Consider the following 20,618-nt stretch of genomic DNA (forward strand, 5'->3'; position numbering starts at 1 on the left):
TGAGGTGTGTAACTTGGATACCTCCGCTTTTTAAACTGTTTATAATTATCCAAACAATTTTATTTCCAACTTGTTTGTCACCGTGAAACTCTGTGGGGGATTTATCCCTTAGTAACCCCCGTTTTGGCAAACCTGAGTTCATTCCAGCAGGAAGAGTGCGAGAGAAAGGGGTTTGCTGCTGTTACTGCTCCTTGCTTTTGGGGAAAGTAGATTTTTATTTTAAAACCGCTGAAATACCTGCCTGCTCTCTTCTCATCCTTGCCAGAAAGACAGTAAAAATGAAATAAATATAAACAGAGTCACTCAGATACTTCATAAAAAGATGATCTCAGAGGAGAGCCCGAGTCTGAGGAGCTCCACATCAGAAGGCAAGGCTGGGGGTAATTAGCAGCATATGAGAACCGGAGTTTGTCATTAGTGCGGTAGCTGTCGCTGTCAACCGACTGCTGGTGCAGCATTGCCCCAAGGCAATCCAGGCCGTCCGTGACGGCGGGACCATCTGCGAGCGTGCCCTCGTGAGGGGGCTCCGCAGCCGTCCCCCTCGGGGCTCCACACGGGCCCCCGGTGCTGCCGGCAGCTGCTCCTTCCCCTCCCGGAGCCATGAGGCCTTCATCCGTCATGTCACCGGCAGCTCCCCGCCAGGGTCCCTGCGGGACAGATGGGCGTCATCTGGGGGCCTGGGTGTCACCGCTGCTCTCCTCGAGGCCTTCTGGCGTGCGTGTGGTACGCGGTCTTCAGCGAAAGCTTGCTTTATCTCGTGGCTTCTGAGGGAAGCAGTGACAGCTACGTCCCTTGAAACTCGCAGCTGGTGACGCTTTTTAAGAAAGCAAGCTTCTTCTGAACGCTCGGGGCCTGATTTTAGCACGTGCGTGCACCGCATCTGCCTCGAGCACAAGTGGAAAATGGCAGCCATCCTCCAGGAGCCCTCCAGAGAAGAGCACGTCCTAAAACCACTGCCAGACCAGTAACAACCATGGACTTTCAGAAGTCATTTGGCTCACACAGGGCTGGTTCCAGCCTTCTCCGTGGCAAAGATCGCTTTGGCTGTTTGTAAATACAAAAAGCATTCGGTGTGCCGGCAGCCAGATACTCTCATTGTGAAAATTGTGAGCTACAATTTAGTTGGCAGTTGATTTAAATACTCCTGGTATCTGCTGAGGGAGTTTCAAGGGGAAGGAGTGTGGCTGTTTATCATACACAGCAATTACTTTCGTAAGACTTTATAATAATCCTGTTCCACAGCTGCAGAGGGGCAGCTTCGTAGATGTGGCTTCAGCTTCTAAGATAAACATGCACTTTATAACCTTGCATAACATTTGTTAAGGAAATTAAATATTAAATGAATGTATGTACTTAAAGGACTATTTATATAACGTTAATGACTCCAACTAAGAAATGCCAGGAAATTAATACAGTTCTTAGTATTTAAGAAATAGAATGACTTTTTCCGCCATTTTCTTTATTATGGCTGATATATTGTGTTTGTGAAGTTTGGGTTTGTTTTGAATCTTGTTTTTCAGCAGATCTGCATGATAAGTGAACATATATCTATTTTTTTTCTAGTCTGGAGATATAATTGCTTAATCCTTAGTTATTCAAGCACTTAAGATCTTTCTCCTTTCAGATGAGTCTAATGCATGCACCTTGTACTGTAATTTAAAGAAAAAGTCCAATGTAAATGTATGAAGGAAATGTTCTACAGTAACTGTTGTGTTTCTAATTTGATGCAGTGAAGGCTGTTGGGATCGGTGCTGTGCAGAAAACAAAACAAGATGATGCACCCAAGGTGAATGATCCCAGGCTCCTCCCGGATAAGTTTCTTCAAAGGACAGCTAAGGTAACTCCGTGGGGAGTGGCAAGCGTATGTGTGTGCTCCCAAAGCCTGAAGGAGACCAGCATTGGCCTCCCTGTAGCTTCCATTTGTTGATCTTTGAATCACATTCTCTGTTTCAAAGAGAGTAATTGTCCAATCTGATAAAACTCAAATGTCTTGTTATTTTTACTGATTATGCTAGTTTAAATTCCCTTTGTTTGTTAGGCAAAATTACTTAGCAAGATTCAGGAAAAAAAAAAAATTGGATACTAATATGAGTGTCAGAATATCCAGAGTTGTCAGAACTAATTCTTATAGACTTTGGAAAGGCTGTTAGTGCTGTTGGTTCAAGATTTGAGCCAATCTTTGAATGTTAAGAGACCAGAAAAAGACTACTGGGTCAGGTTGGGTCAGGTCTTTTCCACGTCTTGTGCTTTCCTTTGCAGCCTCTCATTCTGGTCCCTGTTCTGGGCTGGGCTGCCCGCTGGTCTCATCCAGCGTGGCAATTCCAGTGCTCAGAATTGCACAGAGGTGCAGCTCCTGAAACCTTCTGGAAGGACTCATCTGTATAAGTTTAGGAAATCAGCTATAATATTTCTGTTATCCAGTGATTTATTATGGTCTACAAAAATATAGCCTGGATGAACACCTCTCTGGAACAATTATTTAATGATATTGTAATTTATTATTCTTTTCAAAGCTGTCTTGTATAAAGGTAAAATAACCCCTAACTTCAGAAAGCACAGAGGAGAGAACTGCCAAATTCCCCACAGCACATCCTTTCCTGTGGTTAGCATTGGATCCGCCAGAGGCACCGTTTTTGGACTGGCCTGTTCTGCACTGAATGTTGAAATCACAGGCCGAGGATACAAATGAAAGATTTTACAGGAGTTGCTTGTATGTTGTGGCTAATTCCCTGCATTTGGAAGCATCTGCTTCGTGTCTGGTTTTGTTCTGTAATCAAGAAAATTGCTGTGGAGAGCTAGCACTTGGAAGGCACTTAGCTCTTCTATAGCCATGAGCAAGATAGCAAGGAAAATACATTGTAAATAGGGGCTCAATTAAAAAAATGCATGCACGCACATACACACAGACGGTGAAATATAGGATATAGGCCATGTGATTTTTTTTCCAGCTATGCTGCTGAGGCTCTGTGTATTCCTATTGTGCTGCAGAAAGTAAGTTTCTCTGAACATACTAACTATAGAAAGCTTTGTCTCTTCCAGGTGGTCTATATTTTAGAAAAGAAGCATTCCCGAGCAGCTACAGGCTTCATCAAGCTTCTGGCAGACAAGAATAGCGAACTCTTCAGGAAGTGTGCCATGTTCTCACCTGTAGACCACAGAGTGCCAAGGGCCTACGTGTCTTTAGCTGATTGCCCTTCAGACTTTGTGGCCAGACCTGAGGACTATTCAAATATGCTCTTCATCTGCCGGATAGTGGACTGGAAAGAAGACAGCAACTTCGCAACAGGGTATGTCACTGCCGTTGGAAGTAGACATAAATGAGATTTTTAGTCAAGAGTTCTTGGTCTCACTTACTTTGCATACAATAGAGACATGAATCTGTTAACAAGATACTTGTGTGTCTCTTGTAGTTAGTGGACAAGCTCAGATGAAGCTAAGGATAGCTTGTTGCTAGTTATGTCTCATGGATACGTAACGTTAACTTCTTTCAGTGCTTGCTTCAGTGTGTTGGCAGGTCACAGCAGTAATGAGTTGTATGGTCTTTGCTCAGACAGCTTGCAGACTAAAGGGAGCACACTCAGGTACTTAGCTTGACCGGCACAAGCTTTGTAGGGTGCTGGCATCCTTTCAGTTTTTCATGCTTTATATAAGAAGAGTACAAAGTGTATAAGCATTTCACTGCCAGAGCAAGAAGGTCAGTAGCAGCAAGGCTCATCTGGTTTTCAAGCCTTTGCTGTTAAATAGAAAAGTCCCAAATTTTGTGGTATTTTAATTTGCATTGCTTCAAGGAACGATGTTAGAAACCAAGAATCTTATCTGCTCCTGAAGAACTCTGTGCTTTTCAGGAGGCACTGTAAAGCCATTGCTGTCAAGAGTTCAAAACACAGGCACTGCTGTGAAGGAGGAGGTTTTAAGCCAGGTTACTCAAATAGCCTGTGCTGAGCTGGATCCAGATTGCAAGTTCATTTTGTCTTTCCTTCATGAAGACTGTGTAGTTCTCAACTTTTTTACTCTTTCTTGGGAACAGCTGCTGTGTGCCAAGCACCCACCTGGAGCAGCCACACAGTTTCCTATTGAGAGGGCCTCAATAAGTAATGGTGGACATTAATAAATCTTTTTAGTTATCTTGGAAAAAAACTGATTTAGTTGGTGATCCAGAGTAGTTAGCTCTGACCTGTGGCAATGCTGTGGCCAAATTTTAAAGGTGATTGAGATCTGGATGTAATCTGGAATATATACAGTAGTGGGAGTTGGGCATAAAGCCACTTTCTCTTCCTCTTGCAAAACTGTTGTGATGGGGTAGCACAGATGATGTACAGTGTCAGCACAGTAGTGTTTAGAGTCCTCAACTCAAACTGCTGGTAAAACTTAAAACTTACATAAAGCTTCTTTTTTTTTTTTTTTAATTAACTGTGTTGGCAGGGACCTATCAGCCCTAAGACGAAAAGTAAAGTAAACTAAACTGAAGTCCCTGTTTCCCTGAGGGTTGTTTTTGTTTTGTTTTTTGAGTTCGTTATCGTTTGTGGCTGCTTTGTGTGCCCAGTAATAGCAAGTTTCACATGTGCTTCTTGAGAGCCACATGAGCGGTTAGGTCACTCCGTATTTCCTAGCTAAACTGCTGTGCATGAACTGAAGTGGCCTCCCTTTCAGCCCCACTTAACTCGGGGCTGGCTGTGCTGTGAACTTCACTGTGACTAAGTTTCATACTGGCAGAGGGTTTTTGTCGTCTGACTCCAACAGAGAAAAGGCTGGAGGGTGATTGTACTGCTTGACATCTTGTCATGAACAACCCCCTTTTCTAGCAGAAACAGGGGAAATTAGGAGGATGGGCTAATGTCTTTCTTCTTTGGCTAACATGCGTTTCTTTATTTTGAGCTTCTGACAGCATCGTATATTCTCATCTGGATGTTTTGGTAGTTTCCAAGATGTAAAGGGTGTTGTCAGGAAAGAAAACTTCCATGATTGTCTTCATACATAGTCGTTTCCTTTGGGACTCAGTTGCACTCCAGTAAGTGCCTTGTCGAGATGGGAGCATAAAACCTTGGTGACCCGTTTTGTTTTTTTCTTTAAGCTGTAAACATGTGCTTGTGTAGACACTGCAACACAAGGAAACCTCTTGAAGGTCCCAAAAGTTCATGTTTGTTTTTTGAGCTAATTTATAAGCTGGCTGTCTTGCAACTCACGGCCCACCTGAAGGAGAAGTGAGCAGGTGACCAGCAGCTCATTGCATGCTTGGTTTTCTGAACTTTCATGGCCTGGTGGCTAGGTAAGGAAGCTGAAGCCCCAGCCTCAGTTTTGTTGACCGGAGAGCTGTCACCACATCCTCCTGGGTCTGTTTCTTCTTCTCTGATACAGGCACAGCCAATTTTGCAAAGTTGTTGTGGCTCGTTTGATAGAATGGGCCATTAACATAATGGTTCCTGAGCAGGCAGTCAAGTGAGTTTTCCTTCCTGTTCTTGTTGCCCCTTGTAGCACTGTCATGCTGTTTGGGTTCAAATGCTCCTATCCCCACTGCCTGCACTAGGGGAATCGGGAGGATGAGGCACTTGTAGCTCCTTGTAGCTCTGGGGACAGTCCCTGCTGTGACAGTGTGCCCCTTAGTTCTATCCCACAGACTTCATGTTATGCCTTTGGTGGTACCACCATGGTTTTGAAGGTGTCTGGACTAAAGGAGCCTGTGGATCTTCATGCTGTGCCATGGAAGTCTACTGGCAGTGCAACAAGGAAAACTCCCGCTGAAGTTGGCAGTAATTTCTCCTGGATGTTTTGGGTGTTTTCAGGTACTTTCCATCCTGCAGCTGAGTTCCCACAGGCTGGTTGTGCACCTTCCTCGCTTTCCTTTTCCCTTGGGAACTTGAGCTGTGTTTCCATACACATACTGTCTATGTCCTAGTCTTCAATTTAGCCGTGTGTGGCTGGAGTAGTGGGTTGGCCTAGCCAAGGGCTTCCATGACACCGGCCACCCCAGGGGGGTCACCTGCACAGGGGGAAACCTGGCAGCCCCTTGGAGGTCCCCTTGGGGAGGGGGTGTGTTTCTGTGTCGTGATTGCCACCTGGTGGTCACCAGTGAGACATGGTCCCCTCTGAAGGCCACCCTGTCACCCTGACCACGCTGTGGGAAGGAGCAGGGAGGACGCAGTGGCTCCATGTCCCGCTGGCGATGCCATGAGCATGTGCTGCCGTGCTCCTTTCTGCATGCCATGTGATTTTACTGTGGCAGTGAAATGCCATTTAACTCTACCTGCCTCAGGTAGCAGATAAAGCAGAACAGCTCCAAAATAGTCTCCTTTTTCAGATAAATATTACAGGTACTGCCACATACAATTGTTTTTGTGGGAACCTTTTGTCAGTGATGGAGTCCAAGGCTGTTTGGAGTGTTAGTCCAGACATCTCCACACTTTTGGAGATGGCTAAGGTAGAGTCTTTACTTCTCGCCACCACAGTATGATGATGGATTAAACTATTTAAAAATAAATAAAAAATTGGATCACAGACTCCCTTTGTGTAGCTTTTCATCAAAGTGATGCATGGGTTTCCTGGCTGCTCTTGCTCAGGGCCTTGGATATTGGTCTGTCAAGGTGACATGATTTGTCAGGGGATTTGCAATAAAATGAAACATTGCAGGATGCTGTTTCACTCATTGCTCTTCCCAAAACCATCCAGGCAGCTTCAATTCCCTCCATTTCTGGGCATTTTATTCCATTCTTTTTGCAATCCAGAAGGATTTTGCTGTGAGGGGCAATGACCAGATACCTTGGGCAGCTCACAGTGAGGCAGGAGCGAAGGTGTGACCCCTGAGCAGTATAGCTCTGTTGGAAAAACACCTTTCAGAAGTGGCTGTCTGTGAGGAAAGCTGTTCCCTTGGGGCAGCTGATCACCACCCTGATCTGCAGCGTGGGACGATGGCCCTGCCAGTGTGGGGAGCACGATGCCGCTCCTGCGCTCTTGGTGGCGGGTGGCCTGGAGGCTGAAGTGGAGCTGGAGGTGCTGACAGCTTGGGGACACAGCTCTGTTGCTCCATGACCCTGCAGCCACCTTCCCCTGGGAGCTTAGGGCTTTCTCAGCCCTGTGCAGCTCAGCCTGTGAGCTCCGGGACCTGGAGGGCCTTCCTTGGTGGCCTTCCTTGCTGTCCTCTCTCCCACACAAAACTACCCTTAGGAGTGGTGACTTATTGACATGTAGGATGTTCAGAGGGCTGGAGCACCTCTCCTTTGATGACATGTTGAGAGAGCTGGGGTTGTTCAGCCTGGAGAAGGGAAGACTCTAGGGAGACCTCACTGTGGCCTTCGAGTTCCTAAAGGAGGCCTACAGGAAAGCTAGGGGTGTGTAGGATAGGAGGTGATGGTTTTAAACTGAAAAAAAAAAAAAAAAAAGGCAGCTTTAGATGAGATAAAAGGAAGAAGTTCTTTACTCAGAGGGTGGTGAGGCACTGGGACAGGCTGCCAGAGAAGCTGTGGATGCCCCATCCCTGGAGGTGCTCAGGACCAGGCTGGATGGGGCTTTGGGCAGCCTGGTGGGAGGTGTCCCTGCCATGGCAGGGGGTTAGAACTGGGTGGTCTTTAAGGTCCCTTCCAACTCATTCCATGATTCTGTGATTCTCCCACTGCTGAAAGAAGCCCTCTGTGTACGATGACTGTGGACAAGTGTGCTCTAGGGACAGACTCAGTGAGGTTTTTAAATTGTTACTGAAGTTATTCTCTCCCGTTTGGGAGCCTGCCTGGCTCTCAGAAAGAATCAAACCTTATATAATTACATGTGGTCTTTTTGGAGAGTTCTTATCATGTAACCTTTGACCACGTTGGCAAGTTTCAGCAGAATCTGGGGAACAGAGGGGGCTCAAATGAACGTTTGTGGCAAGGGCTGGCTGCATAGACTCCATCGGTGTCACCACTCAGGGGCAGATGGCAGTGGGAGGGTGGCTCTGCCCCAGGCGTCCTCCCAAGGGAGATCAAGCTGTGGTGAGCTGGCAGCTCAGAGCAGCTCATTGAGCTTGCAGATACAGCTGGTACCCTTCACTTCGTGCCTCCCAAAGCCCCAACTGCAGCACGTTCCTGTCGGTGCTTTCCCTGCCTGCGTACTACCTGTGCCTGACGTCAGCACGAGGGTATTAAAGCGGCCCTCCAGGGTGCTCTAATACCCTCCCATCAACGTCAAAGAAAAAGAAATGTTTACGTCTGTAACCATCATCATTTTTTTTACATTCTAACATTTTGGAGAAGAAAAAACACACTCAGGCCTGGGGTGTCGCAGACACCGTGACTCCTGGGGAGTGAGTGTCTGACCGCCCCTGGGCCCTGTGCCTCTTGTTGTTTATAAGCCTCTTGAACTATTCTTGCTACCCTTGGTGGCCGCAGAGCCCCATGAGCGAGCCTGGCTGTTACTCCGGGGCCGTCGATGATCCTATATGCGTTACCTTTGATCACATGCTATCCTGTCAGCTTTTTGCTCTGATGCAAGTCATCATGTCTGTGTGACTGTAACATGGCCCCAATTAAAGTCCGCTGTACACTTCTTGTTTCAAGGCACTTGGGAAATGTTCCCTGGAACACTGTAAATCAAATGTTAATTACTATTAAACAATATTAGTCCTATATCAAACCTCTGGGTAAACCCCTTATGGTTCATAATCTAATTTCAGTAAACGGATCAAGAGAACATGGGTTTCAAAACTGAGCTGGAAAGCACTCTGGCGTTAAAAGGCGCTTTCCATGACTTGTTGTATGGACCTCCAGCCACCCTCTGAGTGTGCTGCCCTTCCGAGAGAAGGGGCACCCAGAGTTCAAGCATATGCCATTTCTTTTTGACAGGGCACTGTGTCCTTTTTTTTTTTTTTTTTTTTCTTTCCAAAAATTAATAATAATAATAAAAAATCTGATCCATCTGGTCAGGGAAGTTTTCTGAGTCAAATTTCTTCTTTTGCATTATGGAGTTTGGTGCAAGGCACGAGGTTGAAGCGCAGGCCCCGTGCTCGTGGTGCTGGTGAGGGTGCTCCTGGGGGGCAGCAGACTCATCCTTCCAAAGTCTCCCAGCTCTGCATTAAAAGTTGGAAATGAAGTGGTAATTTCTCTGGTTTATTGTTACTGCTGAGAGAGAGGGAGATAAAACTGATGCCTCGTTTATTTACATTAAAATAAGGATCAGACTGGGACTGAGCTGGAGAAACGGAGAATTAAGCCTGGATGCCAAATGCGCACGTATTTCTGCCATACAGTTTGTACATAAAATTGAAACAATGGAGGGAAATATCTTTTATCCTTGTTTTCATTTTTATTTTAAAGCTGGGCAATGTGAACTCTACAATTTACCACACCACAAAGCGCACAATCCTTTTCAGCATATTACCCAACGTGACAGGTTTATTACGCAGTCCTTCCCGGCGTGAAGAGAGATAGCTTTGCTCCCATAAAGAAGATGGGCTTGCTTGCGCTGCACGGATGGGGTTTGTTCTGTGGCTTTATGGCACATTTGAAGCCCTGAGAGCATCTTGCTCGTCCAAATGACAAGCACACTGTTTTGGCCCCAATTTTGGAAAGCAATTAGTGCCTGTTCTCACTCATTAGAATTAAAGCAGAAGGATCAATATCATGATTGTGTATTTTATGCAGTGGAAAAACACTTATTAGAGTGGCTGTGTTTGCACTGTGTTATTACCCCTCTCTTTTGTCATATTTTGATGGATTTGCCTTAATTTCAGTTGTAATTTTCTTGGACCAGGAGCATTATCTCTATTGCCTGTAGTGTGCCATTCACCCTAATGGAAGTATATTTAAGAAAAAAAGTGTTTAAAAAAATAAAAAGCATTACCTCTGTGTACTGTAGAGCAATCTGGGGATGAGAAAGGGGAGAAGAGCCACCATGGGATAGGTTCTCCTGCAATGCTTGTAACCAGGAAGGGAAGGAGCAAATGCCCCGCTCTTTGGTAGTCCAGGTTTGCACGATGCGTCCAGAACCAAACGCTTGTCAGACACCAGAGCTCGCAGGGAAATGAGTGGTGGGGTCTGCACTGGGCCAGATGGGAACTTTCTGTGAGCATCACAGAGCAGCAGCAGCATCCGCATGCAGAATACTGCAGCAAAGGCTGTCAGCACGTGGGACAGTTTCCCTTGTCTACGACTTGCTTCTAAATCGTTGTCTCTTCTACAGTTTGATAGTGATTCAGAGGCTTCTGCTTAGCTAGGAGCCAAGGAACGAACTACAAAGAGCATTTAGGTCCTGAAAAGAGACTGGAAATGGATGGAATGACAAACTGGGGACACGTCTGTTTGCATGGGTTCTTCACGCCTCTGTCTTCACAGGGCATCTCTTTGCCTAGGCAGGGCAATGTTTCTTTTGGGATGGAGAGCAGCAAGCAGAGCTCCCCAGCAGCTCTCCTCTGCAGAGCTGTCTGGGGTTGGGTGGGAACCTGTTCTCCATCGCAGGTGGTGGGGCTCAGCCACATTTAAAGTGGTGAGGGAAGGAGGATCTCAAGGGAAGAAGCCTTTGTAAAACCAGAGCTGCACTTTTCTTGTCCCTGTTGAATGTGGTTGTTTTCTAAAATTTGACACTTTTACCTCTGCGAGAACCTGGTAATGTAAAACATCTCCATAAAATGAAATACACAAAACAGTCCAGGGTACTGTCTGGCTCATGTTTTGCATCTCCAGCAGACGTAAGTCATGGTATGGTCTGAATTCCTGCCAAGTCCTCTGCCAAAACAAAGGGAGAAGCGAATGGGTGAAGGAGCATGTTTTAGGGCTCGGCAACCTCTCTGCAGAGATGGTAACAATGCAAGAGTTGTGATTACACACTTAAAAAAGCAACCCTTTCCTTCTTTTTGCAGGCAGCTGGCCAAAAGTCTTGGTCAAGCAGGGGAGATTGAGCCGGAAACAGAAGGAATCCTGACAGAGTACGGTGTGGATTTCTCGGACTTTTCCCCCGAAGCCCTGGAATGCCTTCCCCAAAGCCTTCCCTGGTCTATCTCACCAAGAGAGCTGGCCAAAAGAAGAGATTTAAGGTAACAGCAAAAAGCCTGGTCTGTCAATCTTCCTTGGGTTGTTGCAGCATTCTTTTGTTTTGATTTGTTTTGATTTCATCACACTTTGGAGAGGCACAGACTTTATTACATGTACTGTGTTACGTGTTACCTGTGCTAACTTGGAAAAAATGCTTTTGAAACTACCTACAAACCCCCAAAATCAGTTGTTTGAAGAAGTATTTTTTGAGGGAAAGAGACTTTTTCTCAAAAAGAACTATTGAAAACTGAAAATTTGGTGTTTGGCACCTAATCTGAAAGCTTTATGTTTTTGTCTGGAATGTATTACGTATTTTAGTGGTCGTTTTATAGCAGATATTTTCTGAATGCCTGGCAGATCGAATGACTTTGGGCATTGTTACTTTGAAACTTAAGCACAGGTAGAGACTGTCCTGCGTTTTCCTGTCTAGTCTCCGCATTGTTCTCTGTTTTGAAGAGCTGGTGTCACGGGGAGCTTGATGGCTCTTGATCAGGTTAGCAGCTGGCAGACTTAGTCCTGGCATCTTCATGCTGTGCACCCACCTCACATTACCCATCCCTGCAACTTTGTGATGCTCCCGTAGGCTTTTGGGAACTCCACGGTGGTGGACGCAGTGACATTGCTGGTCTGCTCAAATAATAATAATAATAATTTGTTGTGCTCAGAGACCTCTTTGCTAGAAAAGATTTAAAGAGAAAAGTAGAGTAGTTTGTTTCAAACCTCGATTTGCAGTAAAGGAAGGAAGCTGCAAGAAAGCAAAACAATAAATGTGTTATTAGGATGATACGGTGTGTTCCACTCCCACACGGATAATTGAGCATCCTGTCTCGGTTGGCAGGTCTCATTGTGTCATGGCTAACAGATTCAGCAGCTCAGGATAATGTTGCTTTCTTGCATGTCCTCAGGGCGAAACAACCCCATGAGCATGACCCCTCAAGACACTGTGTGCAGTGGTTAAAGCTCTTCTCCTTACTTTATCTGTTATTGGCATGGGAGCTAGCAATTGGAGTGGGTAAGCTGATCAGCTGCAGCCGTTTGTGTCTGTACCTGGACTCCAGATGTTACTTCGGACCTAATCCTGCACTGCGGCCTGTGACCTTCCCACTGCTTCAGCTTCACTGGAGTTCACTTGCCAAACAGTGGAATAATTCAAGGGAGGATTGTGTTCCTGATGGACTAGTGGCCACACTCAGATACCAGATCCAGACTGGAGACTCCAACTAGCTTAAAAAAAAAAAAAAAAAAAAAAAGATACTGAAAGCTGCAGTTCAGAAGCCACTGGAAAGTGCTTATTTTTATATTCTTGACTACATTTCAGTAGCTTTCGCTGTTTCTTCTGACCAAGTTCTTTCAAGCAAATAAAGAGCTTGACTTGTCTCCAGTCAGACAATCATTTTTGGAAACAAATTCCAAGTGCATTTGTTCCTTTTATTGCTGAATTATTGCACTGGGACTTATCAAGGTGATAACAGTTTTGCAGTTAAGCCATTTAAATCCCTTTCTGCCCCTTCCCGACCGCAGTGCACACTACAAAGAAGATTGCCTTTTGATCCTCTCAAATATAAACATTTAACAGTCAAGATTTTTAAGACAATTATTTGAGCTTAGCGTACTAATCCTTTTCATGTCAACTGCCCCACTGCTGACTAACTAGTTTGTGGTGTAAACACATAGGAAGATAACATGAGGCTTCTAGCTATGAAAAGTAAAATACAGATGGATCTTACTTGTTTCATGATAGAGAGAGGTTTGTCTACCCAGAAAAGCTGAGTTTTATGAGTAGATGTAGCATGAACTGAGTGGAGCCCTGCAGCTGGAGACCTGGCTGCCTTCTCTTCTGGTCTCTCCCATGAGATGTTGAGAGACTTCCTGACACATCTAAGTGCTCAGCTTTACCTTGGTATTAAATGTTAGCTTTCATATTGTTGTCAGTAAGTGCCTTGTGGTCTGTGGCGTGGTACAAATGGCTGCTACACGCTGGCCCAAGACAGCATCCAGAGGCCAGGCACCTGAGCTGGATGTACGTGGGAGCTGTGCCTTGCTTTCCAGGGGTGCTCACACACTGCTCAACACCACCTGCCTCTGAGCGCCCAGCTTTACTTCGTGCATGTTGATCTCCCAGGCTACTGTACAGCACTGTAAATATTCTGAGAGGATATTATTAGATAAATTATAGTGAAGTAAAGGCCTCCTGAAATGGTCATGTTAACACTTCTAAATAGCTCGTCCTAATCCAGTTTACACGTTGTTCACCTGACTACGGTAAACATAAATTCGACTTTGGCTTAAAATATTCCTGTCCGTAGTAAATCCTCTCTGGTTCTGTAAAACAGTAATGTAAATTTTCTAACGTTATTAATTAAGCCTTTGGGATATGGAGCTGAGACCTGAGCAAAGTTTCAGGTTGTTGGTATTCCCTCTTCCTGAGATAAATTTTTGTAGTTTCTTTTCACCACGTGAAATGACTCTTTCCTCCTCGAAAGGCAATTTCTGTGTTCTGCTGAGCCGTGTCCTTGGTGTGGTCAGGTCTGCGTGCGAGCCAGCGTGCAGAGCACTGAGGCAGAGGTTCTGTACCAGAGGCATTCGTGAGAGTGGTTTTAGATGAAAGCAAGGCAATGTGTTTCACTGATCTGCTGAGGCTGGGCAAGAGGAGGGAAGGATACTTTGGCCATGCCATCTTGTAAATACGTTCCTTGATCTTCTGCAAGTCTTTCAGTTTTACAGGAAGCGTGTTCTTGCCATGCATAGTCTGTTTGGATAGCAACTGTGATCTCACCTACATAGCCTCTGCAGAATTGCTTCCAGGAGATCTTTTTTTCATCGTTTCTCCAGTAATGGCTCACAAAGAAAGGTTTACATAATATTTTAATATTACTTAAGGCAGAAAAGATCCAAACCTCGTGGATGGCTTTGAAACCTTTCCGCTGGTTTAACTCTCTGCTCTGCCAGTTATGCTCACTTTTGTCATGGACATCTGCTGTTTACCTGGATGGTTTTATCTATTTGTGAAATGAGGCAGGTATTTCATGGGCACTCCCAGCTTAATTGTTTGTAAGGAACACTGAAAATTTCTGATGAAGAGCACCAGGCAAATATTAGATATCTCTATTACATACCACAGTTGTATTGTACAGAGAGCGTGAAGTTTCATTGAAGTATCAGAATGGCCTGGTTGAGGAAACTTGCCTTCCAGAGACATTAAATGTGATAATACAGATGGGACTGGACTGTCTTATTATTCAGGTTGACCGGAGCTGGTATTCTTCTCATTAGAAGTGTGAGAAATGTTTGGTTTCTGCTTTTAGAGAAATGCTGGAGGATTAGTGTTACAGGGACAAATTTTGATGGGTGCAAAGTTTCGACCATTTTCCCATCGTTTCCAGTGTTTCAACATGTAATATTCATTTCCTTGTTTGCTTTGCTTTGCACTTAGTGTTTCAGTGGTACGGGACAAAGCACAGCCTGTGAACAGAAGAGGGGCAGTGCAAAGGAGGAAATGCAAATTTCAGAGGTGGGTGCAGCAGATGGGGGACTGGAGGAGGAAGCCACTTGAAGAGGTGTAGCCAGGAATCCAAGAAACCCAAAAGCTATTTCTAAGACTTGTTCCAAATGTTTCTAATTTCATTCATATCTTTTTGTTTCCTTTACTGCTTAACTGGGACAAGAAACTAAAGCCAGGAAAGTCCGATCATAGTGGGAAACAAAAACCTAAATATTGGAGAGAGAAAAAAGGCCGTTCTTTGCAAAGCAGTTCTGCCTTTTTGCATGTCTCCCATTGTTGGTGTTACTGTGGAAAATGTATAACATCACTCTTTTGGAAAGCACTAGAGCCTGTTCAAGTGGAGATGGTTTATATAGTCTAACATGGAAGAACTTGAGGATATCTATTTCTTTACCATTTGCCTAATAATAAGTGAGCCTGTTGACCTCCGCTGGACTATTACAAATGTGAAACTTGGCACTCAAAATTGCTTGCTCTAAATTTTCCAGTTGCTTTCTCTTTTTCCATTTGATGTCATCCTGCCAACTAGTGATTTTATTATTATAAACAGGACATTGTATTCACTTTTAAGAAGAAATATGAAGCTGAAGGTAAAATTACAAACTGCAGTTTCTCAGCTGGCAAAATACAAAACAATGAGCTAAAAATACTGAGCAGAGAAAGGGTGCTGTGGCAAGAAACTCTGAAATATCTACAAGATGGATGTGGTCTGAAGAGCAGAAACTGATTGACTTCAGATGAAAAGCTCTGAACTTTAAGAACTCATGAGAATCACTGGTGATGGGGGTCAGAAGGAACCTCTGGAGATCATCTACTGCAACCCTGGTTGCTCAAGGCTGTGTCAAGCTTGTTTCTGAGTATTTCCAGAGATGGAGATTCTACAACCTCTCTGAACAACTTATTCTGAGGTTTGAGCATGTTTATGGTAAAAAGGTGGTTTTTTTTCTTGTTTTTTTTTTTTTTTTTTCTTTTTTCAATTCTGTGTTTTGTGCCCATTGCCTCTCATCCTGTCGCTAGATATACTGAGAAGAATTGGGCTCTGTTTACTTAGTCATCTGTGCTCCTTCTCATCAAGTATTTCTTGACATGGGTAAGATGTCTCCACCTGAGCTTTCTCTTCTCGAAGCTGAGCAGTCCCAGCTCTCAGCCTGTCCTCTGAAGTCGCACACTCCAATCCCGTGATCATCACTGAGGCCCTTCAGCAGACTTGCTCCAGTATTTTGATGTCTTCCTGGTACTGGTGAGCCCCGAAATTGCCAGCCAGTCAGCCCCCAGCCTATACTGGTGTGTGGTGTTATCCCTCCCCAGGTGCAGGACTTTGTTTTTCCCTTTGAGCTTTGTGACATTCCCATCAACACATTTCTCTGCTGAGATCTCTGAAAGGCAGCAAAACTCTATTCCTCCTGTATGGAGCATGAGCTGTTTTTATTTAGCAGCCTTCTGGCTGCTGACAGGCCTGGAGGGCATCACACTGGGGCTCAGCAAGGATCCACAGCATTGGAAGGGGACAATTAATGCTCACTTGCTTCCTTGCTAGTGCAGAGTTAATGAACTTTGCTTTTGCAGACAAAGAGTGCAATGAAGCTTTCAGCTAAAGTTTGCATCTTGATATTTCAATACGCTGTGACCTAAATTGCAACTGACCTACAGCTATCAAAGCTATTAAAGGCTAAATGGTAATTTGGGCTGCCCATTCAGAAATGTAGCATCCGTCCTTTGGTTGATAAGGGGGGAAAAGTGCTGGGCTGTGTCTCTGCGTCCTGCTGCGGGGGGAAGCTCGGTGGTTGGCACTGTTTGTCAGGGGGAAGCTCTGGCAGCAGGGCAGTACCTGCACCGTGGTTCTTCCTGCCAATTCTTCCTCGAGGTGTGGTGCAGCTAGTAACAGGGATTAGCCCTGCTTATAGGAAAGGGTTTGACAGTGTGTTCTTTGCTGTAGTTACCCAAGCAGGTTATTGGCTGATAAAATGAGAGGTGCTGGTTAAATAAATAAAAATAAAAAATGGCAGCCTTGAGCTGAGCAAGGAGTTGGAGGAAAGCAATCAGCCTCTGAAACAGATGTCTTTGCAAGGCAGGTGGAATACTTTAGTTTGAAATGAGTGCAAGTCAGATAAAACATCATTAAACAGCTTGTTTCCTGGAGATTTTCCACTACAAAAAGCTAGTGTTAAGTAGAGCAAGACTTACTCAGCTATAATAGGATATGTAAAAATGCTCTGGTTTCTGATGGAAACTGAGAAATGGCTTGTTTAGCAAATGTATAAGCAACATTGCTGCAGACCTGACTGTTATCTTGGCGTGGAGCAGAGCCACAAACAGGGCCAGATTATGATCTCTGCCCTCTCGCTGGGCACCGAGCTGTTCTGTGACTAATTCAATGTTCTCCATAGGGAGAAAGAAGGCACACAAAGGATTACTCAGCGGTGTCTAAGGATGTCAGATCTAGTCCCTCTCTAGCAGGACCGAGTCCAGAAGTGTGCCGATGTCCGTACCTGCTCTGGTACTTCTGCTGTCCGGGCAGCCGGGGGAACAGAGCCCTTGGATCAGTGAGGAGAGCTAGCGTTAGCACAGTACTCACCCATTAGCTGAGTAAGTAAATCCGAACAAAACAGCGCTCCTGTCAGAGTGATGTGATTCAGCTCCCTGCTCCTGACACTCAGCTGGCTTCCTCAGGTCCTCCGCTCTGTTTTCATAACATTTTCTACTACACTATAGCTACAGCAATTGTGGTGACACTGTTTTGTGCAAAATGATGCATGGTGTTTGCTGTCAGATGCTGCTGTTACCAGTGGCTGGTGTGCAGACACACTGGCAACACCACGGGTGTTTTTCCTTACAGGAAGGCGCGTGTGGTCATTGGAAGCGCAGCTTGAAGTGGAATCAGTGGTGTGCAGTTGGACAGGGTTCTTGTGTGCTGATATTGCAGGCCATCAAAACCAAGCTTGCTTAGTTAAGAGTGTTTCGCTGTGGAAAACAGTAATAACTTTTGCAACTAGGCTGCTATATATACAGTCTTGTTCCCGTCTGGCTGCTTATTTTATAGAGGGAATAACAGGGAGATGAGGATAAAAAGCTTAAATCAGTTTGGGAACGTGTCCATTTCTTGTTGGATTTTAGTGGGTCACAAGGTGGGCTTTAAGTGCATGCAGGGAGCAGAAGAGTGCCCCATCCTGTCACATTTTCTAATTCTGTGATTAGAAATTCTGTGATTTGTCTGTGTGAGGTGGCCTGCCCAGTCCAGAGGTACTGGATACTGCCACTTTCCCTGATCCCACAGATGCTGTTCTCTCACTGCAGGTCGGATACCATGTTCATAGACACGAGATGAGAGATCCAAGACCTGGTGTCAGCCAGGTTGTGTCTCTGGTGCTGTAGATGAAGAACTGAAGTAGGTTGAGGCAGTATATCCCATCGTGGTATTTCAGGGCCGCTCACTGATCACTAGAACAGGCTGGTCATTACAAGGAACAAGGTTTTCTTCATGGCTTCATTCTGATCCCGGATACTAGGAGACCTATTTACACCTTTACAGAACGTGGTGTTCGCAGTGGGGTCTCATCTCAGCCCTCCATTCATGTCTTTGCAGAGCTCTTTCTTTCCACGTCTTGTCTGGCCTTTGTGAGTGGGGTTTTGTCATCTATATAGGAAATGGTGCCTGTAAGACAGCGTACCATAGTCATTGTCCCAGTTTCATGGTTCATGGAGTGGCTCAGGTTTGAAGGGACCTTAAAAATCATCTAGCTCCAGCTCCCCTGGTTCCTTGTGCTTCAGGAGAGAAGGACACTTTTGTCATCAAAGCTGAGAAAACATTTGTTTTCTTGAAAAATAAATCCTTTTTTTTTCAAGGTCTGTGCTGTAAGCTGTTGAGTGAGCAATGTATGCTCTCTGACCTGTCTGCCCTGAAGGTTTTGGTTGATGGATCCTCATTCCCAGGTTATTCTCAGATCCTCACTCTCTAAAAAGACAGAAACAAGCATAATGCAGGTGGCACACCTGAAGGTATTTTCTGTGTGAAGCAGAATTGTCCTGGAGACATCACAGCACGGTTCAGAAGTGGGGCAGTCCAGAGAAGACTAACTAAGGTATTTTGGGAGCTGAGGGACTGGCTTGAAAGGAAGGATTAATCACACAGTGTCTGTTTGCCAACACCAAAACTAGAAGTTTGTGAAAGACGTAGTTAACGGTTAAAATACGTGGACGAAAAAGAAGCGAGAATCACTCAAGGTGGTGGGAGGACACAAAGGGGTGTTATGAGGACAACTAAGGTAAGACAAAGAGGAAACCTTTCCTGTCCAACCTAAAATAGAATGTAGCTTGCAGTGCTAAAGAAAGTACTGGAAACTCCATCACGAAAGATGCTTAATACTATACTGGAGAAAGTCCTCGCAAATGTATTGTCAAGTGTAGCCCAGCTCTGACCTATGGGGGTTGGATGACCTAACGTCTCTTCCATTTCTAGCTCGGTGCATCTATGATTAAGGTAGTTTATATAATGCAAGTGCATTTTCAATTACACTCCACCTTCTTGCGTGGGATAGTGGTGGTGCAGAGACCTCATTATATTTGTGGCACAATTACAGCATGACTTGTAGGAAGTATTGCTGTTGCTAGGTCTCTCAGACACTCTGATCTCTGTTATATATATGTTGGCTTTTCAAACCATTTTGTTATGTTCCAAGACTGCAGTGCTCTTTTTTTACCTTCTTCCTCCTTACTTTGAGGCCGTAAATACACAGGAGGAATAATTGATTCCGGTTCGGCAATCCAGCGAGCAGCCCTTGGTGAAAATGTAAATGTTTATTGTTGTAGAAGTACAATACATCAGGAGCCATTGTTAGCCGCTCTCTTGGACCAAGGTCTGTTTGCTGAACCAGAACAAGATGTTAGCTAAAACATAAACACAGAGAAATTAAAAAGAACAGCACAGGTTTGATGTATAAAGTTGGGCTTTCGATGCATTTTATGGTGTGCTGGAGTTCTGTGGGATTTGTATAATTAGTGTTTGGAGGGGGCAGTTTTTGCTTCCAATTATTTTATAATTTCACTTTGTTTTGAAATTTATGCTCCCTGCAAAGAGAGTTTTGTGGTGCGTCATGTGTCTTTGTCAGTGTGTTGCAGGGCACTCAGAGTGCCTTCAGAGATTTGTCAGGGCAATTCTACTGCGTGCGTATTTTTTAATATATTCCTTTTAAGCATTCATCTTGGAAGCAGCCACTCCAGGGCTTTAACTGAAATATCCACATCAAGTGTGACAAATGTGGTAGACACCACACGTAATAGATGACTTTGGGAGTGGGATGTCGAAATCCCGATGTTCAGGCACTGATTGTTCTCTGTGATTTCTCTCTGCAAATTGTTTCATACCCATCTGAGTGATGAACATCGGTGGAACGGGTCCCATGCTTATTGGCACTTCATAGCGAACCTGCGCAGACAGCGTGGTCAAGTTGGGTTTACTTGGGATTGAGGAATGAGATTTGATTTTTGCAGTTGCCATAACAATTGGGCTGTTGTGTGAAAAAACGTTTGTAGCTCTCGCTGGAGTGAGTTGACAGCTCTAGGATGCCTATTTCCAAATTAAAACAACTCTTTCCAGCTCTGAGAAATGATGTCTGTTTAGCTTTTCCATGATAGAGCTCAGCAGCTTCTTAGAAATGACCTGAAGAGCCTAAGGACTCTAAAAGTGCCTTCGTTGCTTAATTCTAAAAAGCCAGCTTCGAGCTGAAGTTAATAAGGGTAAACCAGGCTGCGGAGCTCTCGGTCCCACCCAGCTATTGTCTGCACTCACAAAGTGAAGAGAACAGGACAATCTGAAGAGGCCCTAGAAGAATGTAAATGCGTTGCAAGTGTCTAGACGTGCAGTCACTCTTACTGTAAATGTCTCAGCACTGACATAGTCAAGTTGAAAGGAGGCTCGTGATGCTCGTAATGCCTCTACTCCAATAAACAAAACGCTGGTCATTGCCGTCTCCTCTCCAGCTGCAGCAGCGTGGGTGCTGGAAATCGGGTGATGCTTCTGCGAAAGATTTCAGGAGGTGCTTCAGGAGCAAGTGGTGGGACTGCGGGCTGGCAGCAGGAGCCAGGGCAGGACGGGAGGTCAGCATTTGGTGGTCACCCAGCTGGTTGAA

At 44.9% G+C, this 20,618-nt stretch overlaps 1 protein-coding gene across 2 annotated transcripts in view; it reads left to right on the forward strand.

Annotated features, from left to right (window-relative positions):
- DIS3L2 (DIS3 like 3'-5' exoribonuclease 2) overlaps nt 1–20,618 on the forward strand; it is a 189,010-nt gene that overhangs the window by 72,584 nt on the left and 95,808 nt on the right. For both annotated transcript variants that reach the window (XM_084292240.1, XM_084292241.1), the window contains exons 8-10: nt 1,731–1,837; nt 3,040–3,287; nt 10,820–10,993. In XM_084292240.1, coding sequence (XP_084148366.1) covers nt 1,731–1,837; nt 3,040–3,287; nt 10,820–10,993 — 529 coding nt within the window. The remainder of the gene's footprint in view (nt 1–1,730; nt 1,838–3,039; nt 3,288–10,819; nt 10,994–20,618) is intronic.

The sequence above is a fragment of the Netta rufina genome (genome assembly GCF_964035555.1).
Source record: "Netta rufina genome assembly, chromosome: 9".
NCBI lineage: Eukaryota > Metazoa > Chordata > Aves > Anseriformes > Anatidae > Netta > Netta rufina.